Here is a 24,852-nt window from a genome sequence, read left to right as displayed (position 1 = left end):
CGCGGAGCTGCTTGACATGGTTTCGCTTGTTGACCCTCGTTCAAAACCACATACATTAAAGAAGAGAGGGTGGACTACATGAAGGCAAGAGCTACTGCACAACTGGATAGCCTGGTGGCTGAATAGGCAGAGGCAGCCCCCCTTCCATTAGCTGCAGAGGTTCCTGCTAAGATGCAAAAGAAGACTTTGAGCTGCTACTTTAAAAAAAAAAAAGCAGCAAAGCAAAACCAAACGGCCCCGCAGTCAAGCAGAGAGTACTTTGAGAAGGAGCTCAACCTCTATCTCCAAACCGTGGAGGCTGGTCCAGAGACAAACCCACTGGAATGGTGGAGGGAGCATGAGGCACATTTCCCACTACTAGTGGCCAAGCTAGCAACAAAATATTTGTGCATTCCTGCCACATGTGCCCCATCAGAGCGGGCATTCAGTACAAGTGGAAACATTGTGACATGTAGGAGGTCGTCACTTAAACCAGAAAGAGTTGACCAGCTTGTATTCCTGGCTCTCAACCTGTAAAACTAACTCCCTGAGATTCGGCAACACAAAGCAAAAATTTAAACATTTTGAAGCATTGTTGCCAAATATCTATTTTGCTTGTGGCACTTTGCTTGTTTTCATATAACACTATAATACAAACTTGAAGGAATGTTTTGTTTACTTGTTATATTTTATACATTTATATTGTGAGCCTTATTTTGGCTCACAATATAAATACATAAATCAGTACGCCGGTGGACAAGACTATACCGGATCGGCCGAGGACCGCATTAACAATGGCTGTGACCTCACAGGGTCCTGATGAAAACTGTAAAAATCTGCTGTGGCGACCACTGAAAAACAGGGAAAAAGCTGAAAGAAGAAGAATATTGTCAGCCATATTTTCAGGAATCAGGAACAATTTATTGTCATCTCATTCATGTACTTGCATACACAAACGAGACAAAAATTCATTTCTTCCAGCCCACAGCAGTGCAACACAAATGACAAAAACACACATCCAAAACCTCCCAAAAACGACACCATCAGAAACTTACAAAACCAGAGAGAACAAAGAAAAAAACATACACACACACACACACACACAAACACACACACACACACACACACACAAACAGTCAACAGTCAACAACACTGTCCATTCAGTAAATTTGCAACACAAATTAAAAATTTTCACTGTCCAAGAGAACGAACGCCGGCCAGGACGACTGTCGGACCTGCCGGTCTGTATGGTCTAGCAGTTAGCTTAGCCTGCCCGGCTTCCGTATCCTGTCAGACCGCCCTCGGTGTTTCCTCTTAGGGCACAGTTCCGGTCAGGACTGTGGTCTTTGGGCCCACAGGACGCAGCAGACCAAGCTCCCTCATCCTATCCAGCGCTAGCTGTCCCAGACAGATACCTTCGACACACCTCCCCCGCACTCCACACAATGACACAAACACAGACAAAAACATTGCGCAATTGACGCCAGGCGCCGCCAGACCGCCCTCGGTGTTATCGGAACTGTCGTTCTGCATGGGCTAGCAGTTAGCTCAGCCTGCGCCACTCTCCCAGCCATCACACGAAATCGACGATCAGACATAAATCCTCGTAAAAGTTATTCACACGATGACACCAACACAGATGTAGACATGGACAAAGACACTGCATAGTCGGCACTGGGTGAGGCCGCCACAAACGTGAGTCCATACCGCCATCTTCCCACACAAAATAATCTTCAGTGCTGCTGAAAGTGTTCCATGTTTACATGTAGTATTTTTTTACACAAATATTTGTGTGGCCTGTATGATGGCCTGGCGGCCTGTCCAGGGTGTCTCCCTGCCTGCCGCCCAGTGACTGCCGGAATAGGCTCCAGCATCCCCGTGACCATGAGAGCAGGATAAGCGGTTCAGATCGATGGAAGGATGCATTTACTTTTGTTTGCTGCTACAATTCAAACAGTTCTACTGTTAAGGAGTATGATGGGTTTTACATTTTTGACCATATTTACATTTTAGGCCTATATTTATTTTGTTTGCAACTATAGTTGAAAAGTGTTTTCTATTTACCTTTTTATATTTCATACATTAATATTTTATATTTTGTTACATGCTTAATTGAAAATTTGTGCAAAGGTTCCAAATAAAAGGAAAAAAATCATCAAATGTGAGTAAGTACCTTTTATTTGTCGAGTATATAATTCAAAATGTAATAAGAAATATGCCTTTCCATGTGGTCATTTCATATAAACTATTTATTCACTGAATTTACAGAAAATGTGCTAGCTCGTGATATGTATCGTTATTGTGATATGAATGACCTATATCGTGCTAACACAGAACAACACAGACAGAGTCAGACAGACACACAGACAGAGACAGATACACAGACAAACAGACAGACAGACAGAGACACACAGACAGACAGAAACAGATACAGACAGACAGACAGACAGACAGACAGACAGACAGACAGAGATAGACGGACAGACAGACACAGAAACACACAGACAGACAGACAGAAACTTGTAGGTACACAGAACACTTTTCATAGTGGGAAACCAAAGTAAAAAGATTAACTTACTGTTACTAGTTTGTTGAGATTTCCAATACCAGAGAAGTACAGCTCCAATAACCACTAATATCAGCACCAGACAGCACACCACAACTGGTATGACTACTGGTTCCGTTCTGCGTGGCTCAAAGTAAGATTCTAAAGATGGCATAAATTGTGAGTGTCAGTACCAAGTCAGTCAAACACATGCACTTATGAAATGGAAAAAAAAAACACCCAAGTTCCCTTCTCCAAATCAAAATAAAAACGATCATTATGTCGCTAGCCCCAATTTATCTTAACTGTTTCAGCACTGTAGTGCAGCAGCTGGTAGATGCAAACAAACATCAAATTAAGACAACACAAATGCAAATCTAAAAGCATAAGCAAATTTCAAAACACAAACACAAAATTGAAAAGCTAGCGATAAGGGCCACAGGGTGATAGAATAATATTTCCATTGTGTTTTAACAGCATGTTTTCTTTTTTTTTCCCGCCCTTTTTTCTCCCCAATTGTACCTGGTCAATGGCCCGACTCTGCTCCACCCACCCCTGCCGATCCAGGGAGGGCTGCAGACTACCACATGCTTCCTCCGATACATGTGGAATCGCCAGACACTTTTCACCTGACAGTGAGGAATTTTACCAGGGGGACCTAGTGCGTGGGAGGATCACCCTATTCCCCCCAGTTCCCCCTGCCCCCAAACAAGCGCCCCGACTGACCAGAGGAGGCACTAGTGCAGTGACCAGGACACATACCCACATCCGGCTTCCCACCCGCAGACACGGCCAATTGTGTCTGTAGGGACGCCTGACCAAGCCGGAGGTAACACAGAGATTCGAACCGGTGATCCCCGTGTTGGTAGGCAACGGAATAGACCGCTACATTACCCGGATGCAACAACATGTTTTCTTAACATTGTGATTTACAGTCGCTTTGCTGGTTGTTTGCAGTTGCTTTACCCCTTTGTTTTTGCTTGTTTCTTATGGATTGTTGCGTTTTCATTTTCTCAAACGGGCAAAGCAATGCCAGCAACACCCCTTCCATTACCTGTGAGTTGAATCTGTTCTTCTAATGTGTAGTTGATATGCTGCAGCTGAATTCTGCAAGTGAAGGGACCAGCCCTGGGCGCTGTCAAATTTCCTTGGATGTTGTAGCAGGAGTCAGAGTGTGTTGAGTTGATGGTGGGGCCAGCTGAGAGGAAGTTTCCCTCCCCATCCAACCAAGACATCACAGGCTCTGGGTACAAGTCTTTTGCCTCACACATCAAGACAATCTGCCCATCTTCTGACTTGATGATGGTCAGTACTGGCTGTGACGTGGCGCCTATAGGGGAAAGAGAGCAAAAAGAGGAAAGAAGAGAGAGCGTGCACAAAAAAAAAAATAGTCAAGATACATCTTATACACAGCAGAAGAGCCTTTCAAGAAAATGCCTTCAAAAATCTTCTCATACCATCGGTTGAATCCTGCTGGAACATTTCTCACGAATGAGAAATGTGCTTTTTTTGCATTGCTATGCTCCTTTAAATTGAAGCACTTTGATTTTAGTTTTTTTTTTTATGAATAAAGTGTTATAAGCCACCTATAGCGAAACTTTAATTTTCACTGTTATTTCTCCTCATCCCTCTCTGAAGGAATAAAAGGTAGCCCATGGAAAGACAGCTGAATTTATCATTTTGAGCAAATACTGACTTCTCTGCCTTATGAAGCAAAAAAAAAAAAAAATTACAAAAATGACTTATGTGCATCTCTGCAAAAAGTAGACCTGTCGGGGTTAGCCTACACATAGACAGGATTGAAATCTGAGGATGTGATTTTAAAGCACCATTAAGTGATTTCTGACTGTTTGATGTCAAACAGTAGTGTTACAAAGACTCCTAAACAAAAAATCGCAGCTAAGCTGCTCCTCACCCCTCCCTTCCTGTTTCTACAGTGGCCCAAATATAACAAACAATGTGCTTGCGATCCATCTTTCAGCTGGATATTGCTCAAAGAGGATTCAAAAGTGATGCTGATGTTGCTCCATTTCTTCTGGATGTGTAAGTAAACAGTTGACTGCTAACATGTCAGCCTAAGAACTTACTAACGCTGATATTTCTTTTTTATCCCATTTGCTTCCTTTCCTCTCTGCGAGCCTCTACCTCCAGGGATGGGCACCATGATCCAGAAAGGGCCGGTGTGGGTGCAGGTCTTTGTTCTAACCAAGCAGTTACACACCTAAGTCTATAAATCAAGGTCCTTAGCAAAGACTATTGATTGATTAATAGAATCAGGTGTGTAACTGCTTGATTGGAACAAAGAACTGCGCTCACACCGGCCCTTTCTGGATCATGTTGCCCATCCCTGCGGCCTAGACTGTGTTCTCAACTCGTGAGTTATAAGCGCCTTATCCATAGTTTTATAGGGGAGTGTCTCATGACAGACGGACTCAATCACAGAAGGAGGTACGCTTTGTCGCACAAGAGAAACCAAACAAATCGGCTAAAATTTAAAGTGAACTGCGGCGTTGATTCTCAGTGTGATCGGCAGTACTAGCAATCCTTTCTCATTACAGAGTCATCTGCTTCAATGTTGATATCAAAAAACTTGCTTGATGCAGTTTTAAATATAAGTGCCACTAATCATTTGACAGTCTAATCAGAGGCGGTCCATATCTGACAACCAACAATCTGTAGGCCTGTGAATGTTTTGGATTAATCTGGGGAGACATTGCTGAAAACATCCAATCGGTTTTCCAGCCAAATCTCTACTGGAAAAAATTCACACATTAATTACACAGTAATTCTTCTTCTTCTCCTTTCGGCTTTTTCCCTGTTTCCCAGGGGTCGCCACAGCGGAATCGACAGTTTCCACCGGTACCCTGTGAGGGCACAACACCGATGGCGGTCTTGTCAATCCGCATAATGATCTGGTAAAATTTTACATCAGATGCCCTTCCTGACACAACCACTAACCCTATGGACGTAATTACACAGTAATTAATGTGTGAAAACTAGAGCTGCGGGCGTCCGGGTGGCGTAGCGGTCTATTCCGTTGCCTAACAACGCGGGGATCGCCAGTTCAAATCCCCGTGTTACCTCTGGCTTGGTCGGGCGTCCCTACAGACACAATTGGCCGTGTCTGCAGGTGGGAAGCTGGCTGTGGGTATGTGTCCTGGTCGCTGCACTAGCGCCTCCTCTGGTTGGTCAGGGCACCTGTTCAAGGGGGAGGGGGAACTGGGGGGAATAGCGTGATCCTCCCATGCGCTACGTCCCCCTGGTGAAACTCCTTGTAGAACCTGATAATGTAATAAATCCCCGATAATGTAATAACCCTGATAATGTAATAAAAAATGCACTTGAGGCCATTGAAGATGCAATAAAACCTGATAATGTAATAACTTCCTGATAATGTAATAAAGTGCATTTCCCGATAATGTAATAAACTTTTTACCGATAATGTAATAAAGTATTACATTAACAGGGGGTTATTACATGATCAGGTTAGCCTTCATTTTACAGGTCCTGATAATGTCATAATTCCCCAATATTGTAATAATTTAACAGCAGACCACCTATTAATGCGTTCAAGTGGTGATACTGTGTTGGCAACTCTAGCTCCAGAGCTCTAGCGCCACCAACAGGTCAAAGTTATTGGGAAATGCACTTTATTACATTATCAGGAAGTTATTACATTATCAGGTTTTATTGCATTTTCAATGGACTCAAGAGCCGATTTTTATTACATTATCGGGTTATTACATTATTGGGAATTTATTACATTATCAGGTTCTACACTCCTGTCAGGTGAAAAGAAGCGGCTGGCATTCCACATGTATCGGAGGAGGCATGTGGTAGTCTGCAGCCCTCCCCAGATCGGCAGAGCGGGTGGAACAGCAACCGGGATGGCTCAGAGGAATGGGGTGATTGGCCAGATACAATTGGGAAGAAACAGGGGGGGAAAAAAACCAGAGCTGCAAAATAAATCAACATCAGGCAGCAACAGAAAAACAATTTGGTGTCGTTGAAGAGGACCATTCCTTTAAAGCGTAATATAAATTATCTTGGCTGACTACATCCAGCCTAGATAGTTTCATTAAAGGCATATCTACACCTAAAAATATGATTTAGGGTTTAAGTAGGGGACAATCCACGACAAGGTAGGATCTTAACACACGATGTGGAGTCCACATCTTGTTGTGGGTTAACTTTTACTTAACTATACTTTGAAACCTGCATGTGGTAGACAATTGTAATTGTATTCCCTAAATGATGAGAACTTTTATGAAGTTTGCATTAGGATTTTAGCACACAGAGGAAAAGCGTCATAAAAAGCAACACAATTTATAAGCTTACCAACGAGGAGCTGAATCAACGTGTGACTCTCCAGAGACGGAGCAAAGCACTTGTACAGCCCCTGGTCAGCGAGAGTCGCTTTGGACAGCCTCAGAGAGAGATTCCCGTTAGGCAGCTCCTCTGCGAACAGCGACGTCCTAAACTTATACGATGGGTTTTTATGACCGAAAATCTCGCGTCCATCTTGAAGGATGTGAACATATGTTGGGGCAAGGTCCGGCCGTGACCACTCCACTGTCATCCTGGCGGCATCAAGGGTTGGCTGCAGTCGGCACGGCAGGACCACCTCCTGACCGGTTAATGCGACCACCGGCTGGGCTGTTCCAATGACTTGGTGGTCTTCTGTGTGTGTGTGGGGGGGGGGGTATGGTTAATATTACATGATAATCATAGGAAACTTTTAAACATAATGTGGTACAAGCAAGAGGCTTAATATTAATAGGTCTACTCATCAATGATGGTGTATTCGAATGTAAATTAAAATAACTGAAAGGTTGCAAAAGACAAAAAATAGACCATTTTCAGCATACTATTAACAAGGCCTACAGTTAAGGTCAAAATTATTAGCCCCCGAGGAACTATGGAACATTTCCCTTAAATTCTGCCCAGTGTTTGCATCATTCATAAAACTTTACATAGTAAAACATTCATCAGTGTTTTACTATGTAAAGTTTTACATAGTAAAACAGGGCCCCTATTTAGTACATTTTGGAATGTAAAATAAATCTTCAGGTTTGCTTTATACCAAATGTAGGGAAAATTGAGGTGGTCAAAATTATTAGCCCTCATGTGATTTTTTTTTGCTTTCAAAACACATCTGACCCATCAATCAGCTTTCAAACCACACCTGAGCAACCAATCAGCATTACTTAAGGGACTCCAATGAACAGAGCTAGCAACATTTGAACACCTGAGTGAGAGGGACTACTCTTAAATTCTTGGTAAGAAGTAATTTCATCATGCCAAAAAGTAAAGAAATCAGTCTGGAACTCGGAAAGAAGATAGCGGATGCTCAGCTTAAGGGGGAAGGCTATACTGCCATTCCCAAGCGTTTCACAGTGTCTAGAACGGCTGTATGTTGTACCACTGCAAAGCACAAGGAGACAAAATCTGTTAGAAACAAATCTGGATGTGGTCGAAAGTGCAAGATTTCAAAAACTTTGGAGAGGGAAATAGTCAGAGATGTCAACAACAATCCCCGGATCTCTGCCAAGATGATTGTTGCTGAACTGGCCTCTACTGGACTTGATGTTTCAAGAAAGACTGTTGTGAGAGCTCTTCATCGTGGCAGGCTTCAAGGTCATCGTCCAAGAAAAACTCCATTGCTCACACTGCGGCACATCAAAGCCAGACTGAAGTTTGCCCGTGAACATCTGAAACATGGGCATGAGTTTTGGAAGTCTATCCTTTGGTCTGATGAGACTAAACTTGAGCAGTTTGGGCACATGGATGTTGCTTTTGTTTGGCGAAGGAAGAGAGAGGCTTTCAACCCTAAAAACACAGTTGCCACAGTTAAACATGGTGGTGGGAGCATAATGCTGTGGGGCTGTTCTGCTGCTTCAGGCACAAGGAACCTTGTTCGGGTGCATGGGGTCATAAAGAAAGAAGATTATGTTGACATTTTGAAGGATAATGTAAAGAAGGATAATTTTGAAGGATAATGTAAAATGCTGTCAGTCTAGCTTTAGGTCGCTGCTGGGTCTTCCAGCAAACCAATGACCCAAAGCATACATCCAAGTTGGTCCAAAACTTTTGGAAGGACACCAAAATCAAGGTCCTGGAGTGGCCCTCTCAGAGCCCAGATCTCAATCTCAATGAGAATCTGTGGGGGGAGCGCAAGGTTAATGTCCATGCTCGAAAATCACGCAATTTGGGTGAGCTGGAACAACTTGCCATGGAAGAATGGGCTGAAATCCCTCAAGAGACATCCAAACAGTGCACCAGCCAATCGAAGAGAGAAGGACAACAGCTGTCTAGGTGTAAACCAGTGGTTATTCCGTACGTGGTGGGAGTGTCGGAAGAGTTGAGACATGTATTTTCCAAACACCGCGTCTCAGTTGCTTTCAAACCCCAAAACACGCTGTGCCAGAAATTGGTCCACCCCAAGGATCGGGTCCCCTGGCACAAACAGCAATATAGTGTACGCTGTTAAGTGCCAGGATGACTGCTGTAACTTGTACATTGGGGAAACCAAACAGACGCTGGGCCCTCTTATGTGCTGGGGCACAACACAGAAGAGCTAACGTGTCAGGCCAGGACCCCACAGTCTACACCCACAAGCCAGTGGCCACGCTTTCAAGGTCAAGGATGAAGACGGGCCTTGACAGGGAGGAACGCTGGTTTGAACAGGGAGTCAAAGAGGCCATCTATGTGACGAAGGAACAACCATCCCTGAACCAGGAGGGGGGGGGGGCTAAGAGTACATCTGTTGCCATTTCACAATGCTGTGATTTCAAACATTCCCCAATCCTCTGCACATGGCCATTGAAACTCTAGTTAATGGCCACGTCTATTTGCATACGAAACCAATTGTTGTTTTCGGTCGTTATGCCACTGTACTGTTTATGTTACTCAGTCTGCATACTTCCACCTACGCAATATTAAACGTCCTCGGCCGTCACTTACACCTAAAAGCACAGCCATACTCACTCACACCCTGGTTACATCCCCTATTGCAATGTTTCTCAACCCAGTCCTCAAGGAACCCCTATCCTGCAGATTTCCATTGTAACCCTGCATAGGTAGCCCTGCTTGTACTTACTCGACCAATCATCTCGCAGCACTTAATTATGCAAGGTGTGCAACACCTGACAAAATTCATTGCTGATTGGTTGAATAACTACAAACAGGTACCTATTCAGGGTTGCAAAGAAAATATGCAGGATAGGGGTTCCTTGAGGACAGGGTTGAGAAACACTGCCCTATTGACTACTGCAATTCTATCCTCTTTGGTCTTCCCCTCAAGTGTCCTCATAAACTTCGACTGGTCCAGAATTCAGCTGCCCGTCTCATCACCAGAACTCCTTCCACAGATCACATCACTCCTGTTCTTCAGCAACTCCATCGGCTCCCTGTTAAATACCGTATTGACTTCAAGATCCTGCTCCTCACCTTTAAGGCCCTTAATAACTTAGCTCCTTCATATCTTTCTGAACTCCTTCATAGCCACACGCCCTCCCGCACTCTCAGATCCTCTTCTGCTCTCCAACTCCCGACACCATCGGCCCGCTTGACTACCATGGGGACTAGAGCCTTCAGTCGTTCTGTCCCCCGCCTATGGACCTCTCTCCCACAAGACATCCGCAACACTGACTCTCTTTCAACCTTCACATCCCATCTCAAAACGCACCTTCTCAACCTGGCATATTCAGCCTGATCCACGCTTCACAGAGTTTGGTGCAGATGATGATTTTATACTCATCTGCTGTATTAACTTTTATCGTCCACCCTGCTTTGTTTTGATTTTATGCTGTCTGATACGGTGATGCTTGTTTTTTTTTTTTTTTCCTGTCCTCTGTAAGGTGTCCTTGAGTGCTCTGAAAGGCGCCCACAAATAAAATGTGGGGACACATGCAGTCAGCTGAGACTGAAGAGGTCACTTAGACGAGGGACGAAACGTTTCTCTCAATAAACGTTGCGTCCAGATCACGAACCGATTAATCTTTCTGTGGTTGTGGCCAAACGCTATGGTCGAATTCATTATTGTATTCACAACTGCGATTCGATCGGGTCGGGGGGGAATTTCCAAACTTTCCAAAGAATTTCCAAACTTCCCAACGCGAACACAAGCGGGTTTCCGACCTACCTGTAGGCGATCCGACTCCGCCGCTGATGTGACCGCAACTCCACAACGTGAGCAGGCACAAGGGAAAATGCATCCCCGTGGGTACTGGTACGGATTCTTGCCGCTGGACTTCACAGCACAACGTGGGTCAGTTCATAACAACCAAATCTACGCGACGGATTTGGGAGGCCTACGTCACACGAGTCCTTTCCCGTCCCGTCCCATTTCGCGTTTGTTTACCGGTTGGATCAAATCGCCTATTTATTCTCGCTGTAAGAATATCAGTAAAAAAAAAAAAAAAAAGAACTCAATAAAAGTGAGCGCATTTCCTGATTCTAACCGGTTGATGGGTAATGGCTATAGGACAGTCACGCTTCGCCGGAAGTGATCTCACCGGGCTGGACCCGACTGCGTTACTATGGAAACTTCAAACGCGTTCCCTCTCATGCAAGGCTAGTTAGCAAAACACTCCCATTACTAGCAAACAGTCAGAAATAACGTTAACGTTACTGGTAACACTAACAATGGAGAGCAACGCTGGTTACTCCCAGCGTTTCAATTCATATTGCTCATTTTGCTCATTTGAGTCTAATCTTAGACAGTATGAAGTTGACACCACATCAAAGTTCATAGTCCAAAGGAAGGCCATGGGTTATTTTCCCAACCCTTAGACCTCTCATGATTTATCGCTTATAGAATTTATGTGAATTGTTATTTTAGATATTTTAAGAAGATACATTCAGTTTTGACAACTGCGTTGGATCACATTTTATATTCGTTGATATTTGACAGTGTTCTATTGAGTGATTTACTTTTCACGTTGTTTTCAGGCTTGTTTGATGATTTTATTATAAAGTATTTATCGGCTAATGTTTAGCATATTTTAACCTCCAATTCACCGCAGGCACCGCAGATGCTGAAGGTTTCATGAATGGGAAATAGGCTGAGTAGTGTTGCCTCCTTCAGTGATAGTCAGCTGACATAGGTTATCATAAAAAGTTAAAGAATTCCACTAATAGGCACATGAAAGCTTTCCCAAATACCCCCTGCTATTCCACTAAGTACACCTAGCTTAAGTTGTGTTAGCTATCCGTTTTTTAAACCATTAAAATAAATATGTTATAGCTAACAATTATGTGGCGTCTTTCCTGTTCGTTTTCGCCTAACGTTAGCTAGCTAGCTAAAATTAGCCCCGAGCTAACCTCGTCTATGGAGATTAACATTGCAAATCATCGCTAGCTAGCATATGCTAACGTTAGGCGAGCGGTCAAATAAAAGTATTGTGTTATGTTTCAGGTACATGCTGGATACTGTAGTGGGTTAAGGCATATGTATTCAGTGGTTATTTCGAGTTGACAACGTTAAATATCTGCTTAAATTTGGGTGGAAAAAGTTATATTAGCTAGCAGTTCTATTAGCTAGCCAGCCTACGTTAGTGTGTTGTTATGTCCGATAGCCATCACCGGTCCAGCCCGGTGAGATCACTTCCGGCGAAGCGTGACTGTCCGATAGCCATTACCTTGGTTCGACGCCGCCCCCCACTGGGCAAGGGTTGTAATTGACAACCAAAGGACGTTGTCTTTTTTAATGACACTACAACCTGAATTTACGGGTCAGCAGATTAAACGCAACAGCAAACCACTGTCATCATCGTCTCAATCAAATCGTGAACTTTATTGAATGAAAACACAACATCGTCTAATGGATCCGTAATCCGCAGTACAAGCCTATATAATAAATGGCATTAATCGCTGTACAAAATATTGTCTAGAAAGGCGCTATATAAATGTAATGTTGTTATTGTTATTAACAATCTTCTGCTTAATACAGCCAAAACCCAAGAACTCATTATTGACTTTCCGGTGCATTCCGAATCCCAAAACAACCCATACGAATGAAACGGAGAGCCCATCACCACCACCACCGACTCTTTAAAACATACATCAGCAATCACCTGAAGTGGGAAATTAACACCCAACACGTCGATGCAAAAGCCCAGCAACGACTTGACTTTCTTGGGCAGTTTAAAAAAAATACCGGATCAAACATCAGCTGCTCGTTGTGTTTGACTCAGCCGAGTCCATCGTCACGTCTTCTGTCACAGTATGACGGTGCGGCGGCACGGACAGTCAACAAGGCGTCCAAAATCACAGGCAACCCGCTCCCCTCAGCTGAAGGTCTACTAACCGGACTGTAAAGCGAGAAAAGTAGATCATTCCGCCCCCCCCCCCCCCCCACACCACACACACACACACACACACACATCCTGCTCATCGCCTCTTCCAGCTCCTTCCCTCAGGGCGGCGCTACAGGTCACTGTCCACTAAGACTAAACGCTTCACAAAGCCCCCCCCCCCCCCGCCCAAGCCATCAGGCCTCTGAATTCCTCCCTATAGTCCCCCCCCCCTCACACACCATTGGCATAAATACCACCATTCACCTGTTATGCCTGATATGTTTATTTCTGTTTGTTGTGTGACTGTATTGTGCGTGATAATATGTGGAGTGTCCGTGTAGTATGTCTTGTGCTGCAGTTTGGTGTGTACCAAAACCAGATTCCACCGGGCCTTGGTCGTGTGGCTAATCAAACAATCTAACCTAATCTAATCTAATTACCTAGAAAATGACCTAGGCTAATACTTGTCCTGTTAATCTCTCTTAAAGAAAGTGAAAAGATGTGCCAGAGGGACGGGCGGGTCAGGCCACTGCACTTGTTTTCAGTGTTGTTCCTCTTTGTTTGCAGTAAAGTTTCAGGGGGGGGGGGGGAAATATCTAAACAAGGAAGGCTGATCGAATCCCCGTGTTACCTCCGGCTCGGTCAGGCGTCCCTACAGACACCGTGTCTGCGGGCGGGAAGCCAGATGTGGGTATGTGTCCAGGTCGCTACACTAGCGCCTCCTCTGGTCGGCCGGGGCGCCTGCTCGGGGGTAGGGGGATAGCGTGATCCTCCCACGCTCTACGTTCTCCCCCCTGGCGAAACTCCTCACTGCCAGGTGAAAAGAAGTGGCCAATGTTGTTAGCAACAAATAACAATTTTAACACTGGAAATAAAATCTGACCTCATTGGTGCAAAAATTAGATTTTCAAACGCGACTGGATCCAATGCACTGAAGTTGCATGTACTAAATGTACTTAAGTTAAATTATTCAAAGTGGAGATTAAGGTTTAACGCAGCATTTTGGATTGGTGCATGTATGTGTGTGTGTGTGTGGGGGGGTATGCTTGTGTAAGTGACTGAGCACACTGCGTGTGCAAACCAAACAGGAAATGTGTGGCGCTACTCTCAGGTTGTCATGTAGGACACCACCTCATAGCAGTCAGTAAGTTCATTTGCCAGCCGGTCAGCCGGTCCACAGCCATCCAGCGAGCCTCACTGCAGGACAAGATGGGATTTACGTCAGTCTGCATCAAGGCCCGTGAGTTGCTGCTTAAACTCAATACAGCTGCTTTGACTTCAGCTCATATTCAGCCTCCATTTATAAATTGTGGATTGATGGAGCCAGTTGTCTTTAATGGTGGGAGACCTTTGCTTTTGTCTCGTTTTAGTTTTTCGCACAGCTTCACAATAGTTTGAGGCAAAAGCTGTTGTTAACCCTCCCACAAGCTCAGTAAAACAAAGAGCGGGGCAAAGAGACCGACTGATTTTAAGAGAGTTTGGGTGAAGCGAGACACATTTCGCATTTTGTCTGAGTCACACAGAAAGAGAACAAGACAGGAAAAGAGAGCAGAGCAAAAGGGGAGCCGTCTCAGCGTGGGGATGTCAGATTGAGAACACACCTCGGCTGTCCAGTTTTTTTTTTTAATTCAACGAATAACCTTATGTATGCTATGTCTCTTGCTTTCTCCTCGCAGTGCTGGGTTTACTGACCTGTTCTGGACCTGTTCTGGCCAACGGTTTGTTCAGTTTCATTTGCACTCTTCTGATTCAGTGGTCGCTCCCTGTAGGCCAACGTGAGGCCGCTGGTGATGTGAAGATTTGTCAGTCTGTATGCACACCCTGGAGAGGGTGTGCATGATGCTTCACGTTTTTCTCTGGACCCCGTGGTAAATTATTTCTTGCTTTATACCATATCACCCGGTAATAAAGTATAAAGCGAGAGGTAATTTACTACCGGGTAATTTGCAAAACTGTGGGTCTGTGGGGGGAATTTGGGGAATGGTTTGGATGAACCTAAGTAAAATACAAACATTACTCAGTTCAAAATATTTGTATTTTTTAGAGGAATAGGGATGAGGAAGAGCTGTGATAACCGTTTAAATTTTATGTTATTGCTTATGGCATGAAACAGGCTCTTACTGTCTATTAAAGAATTACTTGAATCACTGGATTATATATATATATATATATATATATATATATATATATATATATATATATATATATATATATATATATATATATATGCACATACATTGTGTGTATCGTCTATCTTCACAGCCACTCTGAGGGTAAGTCCTGAAAGATCTCAGTTCTTCAAATACCACCCCATCTCTCTGACCTGCGAGGAGCAGAACAACTCCACAGCATGGCAAGTGAAGAGGAGGACCACCAGTGGATCCAATGGAACCTGCAACTTGGACTGGGGAGCCTTAACAGGTGTTAAATGAGACAGATGAACAGACAGACAGACAGACAGACAGACAGACAGAAAGACAACTACAGACAGCTCGAGTGACAGACAGACATATGTACAGGTTACCAGACAGACATAAAGACACTACTGTGTGATAAGGCATTCAATAGAAACCTTCTTCTTCTTCTTCTTTTGACTGCTTCTGTTAGGGATCGCCACAGCAGATCACCTGTTTCCATCTCTTTCGGTCCTCTGCATCTTCCTCTGTCTCGCAAGCCACCAGCATGTCCTCCCTCACCACATCCATATTGGCCTTCCTCTTTTCCTCTTCCCTGGCAGCTCCATATTCAGCATCTGTCCTCCACACATGTCAAAGCCACCTCAATCTTGCCTCTCTTGCTTTGTCTCCAAACTGTCCAACCTGAGCTGTCCCTCTAATATACTCCTTCCTAATCCTGTCCTTCTTCGTCACTCCCAGTGAAAACCTTCAACTCTGCCACCTCCAGCTCCACTTCCTGTCTTTTCATCAGTGCCACTGTCTCCAAACCATATAACATAGCTGGTCTCACTACCATCTTGTAAACCTTCCCTTTAACTCTTGCTGGTACCCTTCTGTCACAAATAACTCCTGACACTCTTCTCCACCCACTCCACCCTGCCTGCACTCTCTTCACCTCTCTTCTGCACTCCCCGTTACTTTGAACAGTTGACCCCAAGTATTTAAACTCATCCACCTTCGTCACCTCCACTCCTTGCATCCTGACCATTCCACTGCCCTGCCTCTCATTCACGCATAGGTATTCCGTCTTGCTCCTACTTACTTTCATTCCTCTTCTCTCCAGTGCATACCTCCACCTCTCCAGGCTCTCCTCAACCTGCACCCTACTCTCTCTACAGATCAGTGTCATCCGCGAACATCATCGTCCATGGAGATTCCTGCCTGATCTTGACCGTCAACCTGTCCATCACCATTGCAAACAAGAGAAGGCTCAGAGCCGATCCTTGGTGTAATGTCACCCCCGCCTTGAACCCATCCATCATTCCAACCATCACTCTGCCCTCATACATATCCTGCACCACATCCTTCATACTTCTCTGCAACTCCCCACTTCCTCATACAATACCACACCTCCTCTGTCAGCACCCTGTCATATGCTTTTTCTAAATCTACAAAGACACCATGTAACTCCTTCTGGCCTTTTCTATACTTCTCAATCAACATTCTCAAAGCAAACATCACATCTGTGGTGCTCTTCCACGGCATGAAACTATACTACTGCTTGCTAATCGTCACCTCTCCTCTTAACCTAGCTTCTATTACTCTTTCCCATATCTTCATGCTGTGGCTGAACTGCTTTATACCTCTGTAGTTGCTACAGTTCTGCACATCGCCCTTATTCTTGAAAATCAGTACCAGTATGCTGCTTCTCCACTCCTCAGGTATCCTCTCACTTTCCAAAGTTGTGTTAAACAATCTAGTTAAAAACCCCACTGCCATCTCTCCTAAATACCTCCATGCCTCCACAGGTATGTCATCAGGACCAACTGCCTTTCCACTCTTCATTCTCTTCATAACTGCCCTCACTTCCTCCTTACTAATCCACCGCACTTCCTGGTTCACTCAAGGAATTTAACAGAAATAAACCTCTCTATTTCATCTGGTTCTGTCTCAGGGCTCTCCTGCATAATTAAAGTCCCCTATCCCTGGGATAATGGACTTTACTGGTGTGAGTCGGATTTTGGAGAGTTGACCCCTTCCATCAACATCACAGTGGCTGGTAAATTCAATAGTCTGAATGATTGTTATATCTATAACTGTAAAAATATACATTACATTACATTCATTTAGCCAACGCTTTTATCCAAAGTGACTTACCATAAGTGAATTTAACGTATATATATTATACAAATATAGACATGTCACGAATCAGGAACACGTTGTCATTTCATTTCATGTACGCAAGTACATGAAATGAAATGACATATAATTTCCCGCAGCCGACAGCAGTGCAACACGAAGACCAAAACACATATCCAAAAACTATAAGAACTACAAGAACACACATATCCAAACTAACACATATATCCAAACTAAACAAAAAAAATCAATGTCCAAGGGAAAGAACGCCAGCCAGGATGACTGTCAAAACGGCCAGTCTGCATGAGCTAGCAGTTAGCTTAGCCTGCCCCTTTTCCGCATCCCATCAGACTGCCCTCGGTGTTTCCTCTTCGGGTGCAGCTCCAGGCAGGGGCCATGGTCCTTGGGCCCACCATACACAGCAGACCAGGCTCCCTCAGCCGATCCAATGCCAGCTGTCCCAGCCAGTCACCCTTGACACACCTCCCCGCACTCCACACGACGACACCAAAAACACCACAGTCAATGCCAGACGAGGCCGCTACCAGACCGCACTCGGTGTTATTGGAGCTGCCGGTCTGCATGAGCTAGCAGCCTTCCCTGTTTCCGTATCCTGCCAGACAGCCCTCGGTGTTACCTCCCCGGGCACAGCTCTGGGCAGGGATGCAGTCCCTAGGCCCACAGGACGAAGCAGCTCTCCCAGCCATCAATCAAAGACAAAACTTAGACACAGATGTGGACAAAATGTGTGTGTAGTTACTCAAAAAATTGTTAAGCATATTCAGTGGCCAAAGCCTGAATGAAAAAACAAGCAATAGAATACAGCGGACTCAGAAAGAGTCAAAGTTGCCAAATTACGCTTGCAAAACTCAAGTCGCTCCTATCAAGTTTTTTTTTCTCCCCAAGAAGTGTGTTGAAGAACCTTCTCCACAAGGATACCGGGACTAAACTCGAAAGCTTTTGGAGAGTGTAGGTGAACACCACTGCAGGGGATGCAAATGTGAGTTAGCTGCACATTTTGGATGGGGACACGGGAATAATAATAATTAAAAAAAGTCCCTGTAATAAAACACACTTTCCTGTATCCATACTTCTTTTGTGAGGAAATACTTTGCCAACAGGATATATAATAATCTTGATAATTACCTTAATAAATGAGATTTGAAGGATGTGATGAAGGAAATGTCACAGGTTCAGAAAAATAAGAGCCCACGTATGAATATTGTGAAATTCATCTGGAAAAACTGGCAAACACAAAACAAAAACTCTATTGACTGAATGATGACTATTACAAGTATAAGTGATGAATAGATACATTTAAGACCGGGTCCTCTTATATGCCAAGCACAAGAGCACAACAAATCCATCATCCAAACATTTTCTTCATAGATGGCCCTGTGATCATGGAGAGTCCTCTTCTTCCTGTGACAGAGGGAGACAATGTGACACTGCGCTGCAGAACCAAGGCCGCGCTCTCCAACCTCTCAGCCGATTTCTATAAAGACGGGTTCTTTATTAGGACAGAGTCTACAGGAAAGATGACCATCCACATTGCCTCCAAGTCTGATGAAGGCCTCTACAAGTGCAACATCTCTGAACTTGGAGAGTCACCAGAGAGCTGGCTGGCCGTGAGAGGTGAGAGTTAAACCTACACAGCAACAGCAGTGGCACAAAACCGTCAGCAGGATCTGCAGTGTGATCTGGCTGCTAGTGAAGCAGAGCCTCTTGGTTGTCATTCCAGAGGATTACTTATTACACTGTTTGCACCAAGCCCCAAAATCCAAAGTAATCAAACACAACAACATAGTAGAACTCGTAGAGGGTTTTCTTTTCAAACTCATACTCCATGGATTAGCACTCTTGAGTCTTTCTGGATTTTTCAAGAGGGTCCTACTGCAGACGTCCCGTGTGGGGACCTCATTTCTGCATATGAGCGTTGGGGTTAGGCTGTGTTTTCAGTACAATGCCCAGTAAAATGCCCGGTTACTAATATTGATTGTATTTTTCATTATTTTGTTAATGTAATGATATAATATTGATTTGATTCATAAAATTTACAGTAAGCAAACATCCATCCATCAATCCAATATATCCAAGCCGCTTATCCTAATTAGGGTGGCGGGGATGCTGGAGCCTATCCCAGCAGTCATTGGGTGGCATTTCCCCCATTTCTCTCCCAAATTGTATCCGGCCAATTGACCCTTCGCTAAGCCCCGCCCCCCTTGGTTACTGTTGCTACGCATGGCAAGCTATCGTCCGTCCGCGAAATTTAAACATGGCGTTTACTGCCATGTCAGTGACAGATATTCCAGGTGAATTGACATCCAATTCCTGGAAAAGCAAGGAGATATCAGAGAGAAGTAGACAGAAAAGCTTGCAATATGCATTTGAAAACTACATCCATGATATAATTTGTCAGTGTGTGAATGAAGGGGAAATTAAAATCGAGGCTAAAGCCTACAGGTCCTAATATAAGACCCAGGCACCCCACGTCTTAACTATTCACGTTAAGGACAAGGAGATAAATTAACAACAATGCTCGTGCACAGCAGGGTAAGACGATATAGATAGTTGTATTTTAAGTTGTATTTTAAGCTGACATTTAGTTATGAGTCCATATAGCCTACTAGCTAGCTTTCAGATCTAGCTAACATTAGGCTATGTTTTAGCTAGCCAGGCTAGCCAGCCGGATCAGGGGAGCTCACATGCACTTTCCCGTTTGTTTAAAGTGCACCAGGATATTGCTCACACATCGTGGGCTTGATCCATACACTGGATCTTATAAAGGCAAGAACAGAAGAGTCAGCTAAGTCCTGCACAAGTTTGCCACAACAATGGCACAAACCAAGAGGTGGTAAAATAAAGACTGTGCCCGTATCATTGGTGGTGGTCGCAAAGGCTAGACAGGATCGAAAGCGGAGACCAGTTGACTGTCACGTTAGCAAACCTAGCTAGCTGGGCTAGCTAACGTTAGCGAGCTTACCTTGGAGCAAACAACTGTGGTTTTGTTTATCCTCGATGGATTCAGCTGTGAGTGAGATCTTCCTCACGGTTTGATCCACATTCGACATTTTTCCTCTTGTGTTTTACGCTTAGGAAAAGCCCAAAATACGACCCCACCCTCCAAACTTTTAGGATATCTGCTGTCTGATTTGCAGGTACCGTAAGCACACCGCTTCGGCATTTCCTCGATAGCTTGCCAGGCCTCCCCTGCTTAGTAACGGTTACTAACGTAGGATTGGACAGTGACTGTTCTAGGGCGGGGCTTAGCGAAGGGTCAATTACCCTACCGTTCCGAGCCGATCTCTGCTCCACCCCCTCTGCCGATCCGGGGAGGGCTGCAGACTATCACATGCTTCCTCCAATACACGTGGAGTCACCAGATGCTTCTTTTCACCTGACAGTGAGGAGTTTCGCAGCATATGGGAGGATCACACTATATTCCCCCAGTCCCCCTTTCCCCCGATCAGGCGCTAGTGCAGCGACCAGGACACATACCCGTATCCAGCTTCCCACCCGCAGACGCCCGACCAAGCTAGAGGTAACACGGGGATCGCTGGTTTGAATCCCCGTCTTGGTAGGCAACGGAATAGACCGCTACACTACGCGGGCCCCCCACCCCATAAGCAAACGTCTTTGTCATTTATGGGTCAAGCATAAGTACAACGTTAACAGATGTATGATAACAATGCTATAAAGAATTAAATTTAAGGCAATACCACCCTATATGAACCTTCATTTGTCTTTTATTTGTCTTTTATTTAAAACTACAATATTGTTCGAATAGTATAATACAGTGCGCTAGCATTAAGTTTTAAGTGGGTTGGAAATTTCTATATCCATCAGCTATAATTGCAACTTAGTGCTTGCAGCGAGTTCTATGCAATAGGTTGTTTGCATGTGACGTCACGAACTACAGATGGAGGGCAGGAAGTGATTTTCTACAGAGGAAGCACTATCACAAACTTTCGAAATGCCTATGTTTGGCGTCATTAACTGAGAAACCACAAGGAGTTTTTATTGAGTACCAAAAGTTGTTGTGCATAGGGGGGGGGGGCAAGAAATTGACTGAACACGCCGGAAAAAATGGCTTGCGAACCGTCGTCTGCGGTCGGGATGAGCGGAGTCGGATAACGCACGTGTGTGCAGTGACCACTCCGCCAAAAAAAATCACTCTTCATACCATAACGATCATGTCCAACATATCTTACTTTCTGTTGATACCTTTCTCTCATAATATCGTCTAAACTAGCACAGTTCGGGCTAAACATCACGTGGGCTAAACTAGCTCCATCTCGTCCATTCTGCTTTTCACTTCCTGCCCTCCATCTGAATCTCGGGCGTCATCAGAATCACGTGACTGCAAACGAGCTTAATTCCATTGGAAATAGTTTTTTTTTTACAGTCCTACAAAATCTATTTTTACTTTTTTCCAACTGACAGCAAAAATTGCTACATCTTCCCTTGGTTTGGCTGTTGGGTTGACCTGCTTCAAACTAACCTGGTTCATATTTCAGTCAGAAATTGTTTTTGGAGTTTATGAAACAGTGGGAGTGAATGGAAAGCGAGAAAAAACCCCAGCAAAAATAGCTGTTTTTCATCCAATGCGCATGCAGTAGAGAGGGTCCCCACACAGGACATCTGTAGCACGCAAATGCACAGCCACTACATCTCCAGAACTGACTGTATGTAAAAAAGAAACCCAAATAAACACAACTCCATCAGTCATTTGCTGAAACAAACTGTGGGCAGATGGCTTCAAGATCATCAGTAAGCTCAAGTTTGTCCTGACTGACAGGGCATGCTGCTCCGAGCACCTGCCGCCCCAAAGACAGCTTTTACCCGCAGGTGGTCAGAATAATGAACAGTAGGCTCCTTACCAAACTTTCATTGATATTGTAGCGAATTCGGGGGGCAGTCCGGGAACCCGTGTCTCCCACTCCGCAAGTGACAACGTTAACCAGTCGACTAAAGGGGTCAGACCCTCTAGTCAAGGACCAACGTGTCTATCTATCCATGCACGTTACACAACCCCCCTCCTTCGGGAAGCGCGTCCTTCAGCATATCAGCTCCCTCACGCCTCTGGGCGCACGCGCTTCCGATGACCTCACGGTCTCACCATCCCACTTCTGACACCAATGTAGCGATTTCGGGGGCAGTCCGGAGACCGTCGCCACAGCCGGGACGCGAACCCGTGTCTCCCACTCCGCAAGCGACAACGTTAACCAGTCGACTAGTCAAGGACCAGCACGTCTACTTATCCATGCACGTTACAAAATATTATTTCGTGGGATTTCCTGTCTGTTACTTATTGTTTTTTGTTATCATTTATTATTTCCTTGTATATAGTTTTAAGGGCTGAGGGAGCCAGGGCACATGTATTTCGTTGTATTTGAAGGTACATGGTACTTTTAATACGCACACCAATCAGCCAAAACATTAAAACTACCTACCTAATATTGTGTAGGTCCCTCCCCCCTTGTGCCACCAGAACAGCTCTGACCCTTCGAGGCATGGACAAGACCTCTGAAGGTGTCCTCTGGTATCTGGTACCAAGACGTTAGCAGCATATGGAGAGACTGACTTGCCCTTTCTGCGCACATTTAACATTGGCAGTTTGAATCGTAACCGGAAATAGACGTGGTTTTATGAATCAAAGCTATTGGCTACTGTCTTCCTGGGTGTTTGCGTGGGCGGGGCTCGGTACCGCTCGTCACTTGCCGAAGAAAAAATGGTGGTAAGGCTGCGTCACGGCAGCGCAATACAACTTGGCGAATAATATGTTCGATGATACAAATAACTTAGATCGATAGATCGATAGATTGATAGATAGCAATACGTCGCAGCAAGATCGATAATAAAGGCTCAGCAAAATAGCACAAACTCGAGCCAAGTAGCTAGCAAGTGTCACAGTAACATGTTTTGGCTAATCGGTGTATAAAGCAATTTTTTAACAGTGATTTTGAAACATTCTCCATTTTCATCATAGCTTTACCCCGCTTATAGCTGAACTCAGTGATGAGAGTATCTGCCTCTTTTCAAATGCCTCGTTTTGGTCTTCCTAGATCTAAATTAAACTCGAACTCTGCCCCCAGCCCTGGCTCCGTCTCCAGCTCCCCACCTGTCTGTCTCCAGGGTGATGTGCCATCTGTTAGTGGGCACTCCTTACCTGCTGGCAACCATCATACTGCGCCTCACATACCGTGACAGGGCTAGAGGTAAACAACTCTGTAAACATGTGTTCTCAAATGCAAACACACACACACACACACAGTATACATACATATTGTATATAAACACAGTCAGTAGTACATACGCAGATGTTGGTGTCAATATTTCATCATGAAACCTTTTAAATGGGCTAGCAGTAGGAGCCCTAATTGCATCTACAATAGTGTGTGCGTGTGTGTGTCTGTTTGGTTGAGGAACCAGGATGTCCTGCAGCAAGTGGCTGGAGACAAAGAATGGAGAATACATACATGAATGTATATACCTTGGCAAATACGTGTCTAAAACACCATTTCTATGTCCAAGACAAAAACAGGGTTTCTAGAACAAGCACCACAATGCAATTATAGGAAGCAAAATAACAATTTTACACACACACACATGTATATATATATATATATATATATATATATACACATATACATATATATACACATATACATATATACATATACATTTTGATATACATATAATAAATTAAACTTACATAGCGCTTTTCTAACACTCAAAGTCGCTTATATATATGCTAGAAGAACCCCGCTACAATGTAGCGGTTTGGTTATCCACCCGTCTAAATCTCCCTCCTCTTCATCCTGCCAGCTAACCTCCTTCCCCCTGCCCCTAAACCCCCCCCCCACTCCAACTCTCCCCCCAAATGCTCAGAATCATCTGAAATGCCGAGAAAAGTGGTTTACCCCCCCCCCCCCCACTCCAACTCCCTCCCCCCAAAATGTAGCGGTTTGATTATCCACCCATCTAAATCTCCCTCCTCTTCATCCTGCCAGCTAACCGCCTTCCCCCTGCCCCTAAACCCCCCCACTCCAACTCCCTACCCCCCAATGCTCAGAATCATCTGAAATGCCGATAAAAGTGGTTTTTAGCCATTTTTAGAAAAATGCATATTTTGCATATTTATGCATCATTATGCATAATTTTAATTTTCTGGGATTTTCCCTTACTCTCTGAGACAATACCTACCACCTCCAAAAAGAATTAGGATCATAAGTGCTTTAGTTTTCGGTCCAGCTATCTACACTAACTAACACACACACACACACTAACACCACACACACACACATTACGAAAATATATGAGTAGATAGAGAGAGAGAGAGAGAGAGAGAGAGAGAGAGAGAGAGAGAGAGAGAGAGAGAGAGTAAATGTACTATTTTGCATCTTATAATTACATTGTGTTCTTTGAATCAGAAATTCTGTTATCCTGTTAAATTCAAGCAGGAGTAAGATATAAATTTGCCCTGATACACACTTTCCACGTATGTACTGTGTGTACTTATTCTTGCTGCAGGGCATCCTGGTGGCTCAACCAAATGGTTGCCCAACCTATTGGCTCAGTGTCGTCTATTATGTCACTACATAAATACAGGACAGGAATATATGGAAATAAATACATGCAACTGCAAATATTCCTCAGCGTTGTTTACTCCCTTCTTCATCCCGCAGCGTATTCTGACGAAGAGAGGAGGAAGAGGAAACTGGAAGATGTCATTGTGGAGTCTGATATCTAAACAAGGCAGAGCTCATTTTGC

At 44.4% G+C, this 24,852-nt stretch overlaps 2 protein-coding genes across 2 annotated transcripts in view; one reads left to right on the top strand and one right to left on the bottom strand.

Annotated features, from left to right (window-relative positions):
- The window catches only part of LOC130130997 (CD276 antigen homolog), a 29,420-nt gene extending 18,503 nt beyond the window's left edge, over nucleotides 1-10,917 (bottom strand). Inside the window, exons 1-4 of the mRNA XM_056300857.1 lie at nucleotides 10,668-10,917; nucleotides 6,863-7,204; nucleotides 3,579-3,854; nucleotides 2,558-2,686 (exon numbers count right to left, since the gene is read on the bottom strand). Of these exons, the coding sequence (XP_056156832.1) occupies nucleotides 2,558-2,686; nucleotides 3,579-3,854; nucleotides 6,863-7,204; nucleotides 10,668-10,740 (820 nt within the window). The 5' untranslated portion in view covers nucleotides 10,741-10,917. The remainder of the gene's footprint in view (nucleotides 1-2,557; nucleotides 2,687-3,578; nucleotides 3,855-6,862; nucleotides 7,205-10,667) is intronic.
- Nucleotides 10,918-13,975: 3,058 nt separating this feature from the next.
- Nucleotides 13,976-24,831, top strand: LOC130130996 (Fc receptor-like protein 5). Its single transcript, XM_056300856.1, has 6 exons — nucleotides 13,976-14,062; nucleotides 14,499-14,540; nucleotides 15,085-15,243; nucleotides 16,894-16,998; nucleotides 18,468-18,713; nucleotides 24,767-24,831. The coding sequence occupies exons 1-6, from the start codon at nucleotides 14,032-14,034 to the stop codon at nucleotides 24,829-24,831; spliced, it is 648 nt and encodes a 215-aa protein (XP_056156831.1). The 5' UTR covers nucleotides 13,976-14,031.
- Nucleotides 24,832-24,852: the final 21 nt, after the last annotated feature.

This window comes from Lampris incognitus, chromosome 20, assembly GCF_029633865.1.
Source record: "Lampris incognitus isolate fLamInc1 chromosome 20, fLamInc1.hap2, whole genome shotgun sequence".
Lineage (NCBI taxonomy): Eukaryota > Metazoa > Chordata > Actinopteri > Lampriformes > Lampridae > Lampris > Lampris incognitus.
Note: the sequence above shows the minus strand (reverse complement) of the source record. Positions and strands in the feature narration are given on the sequence as shown.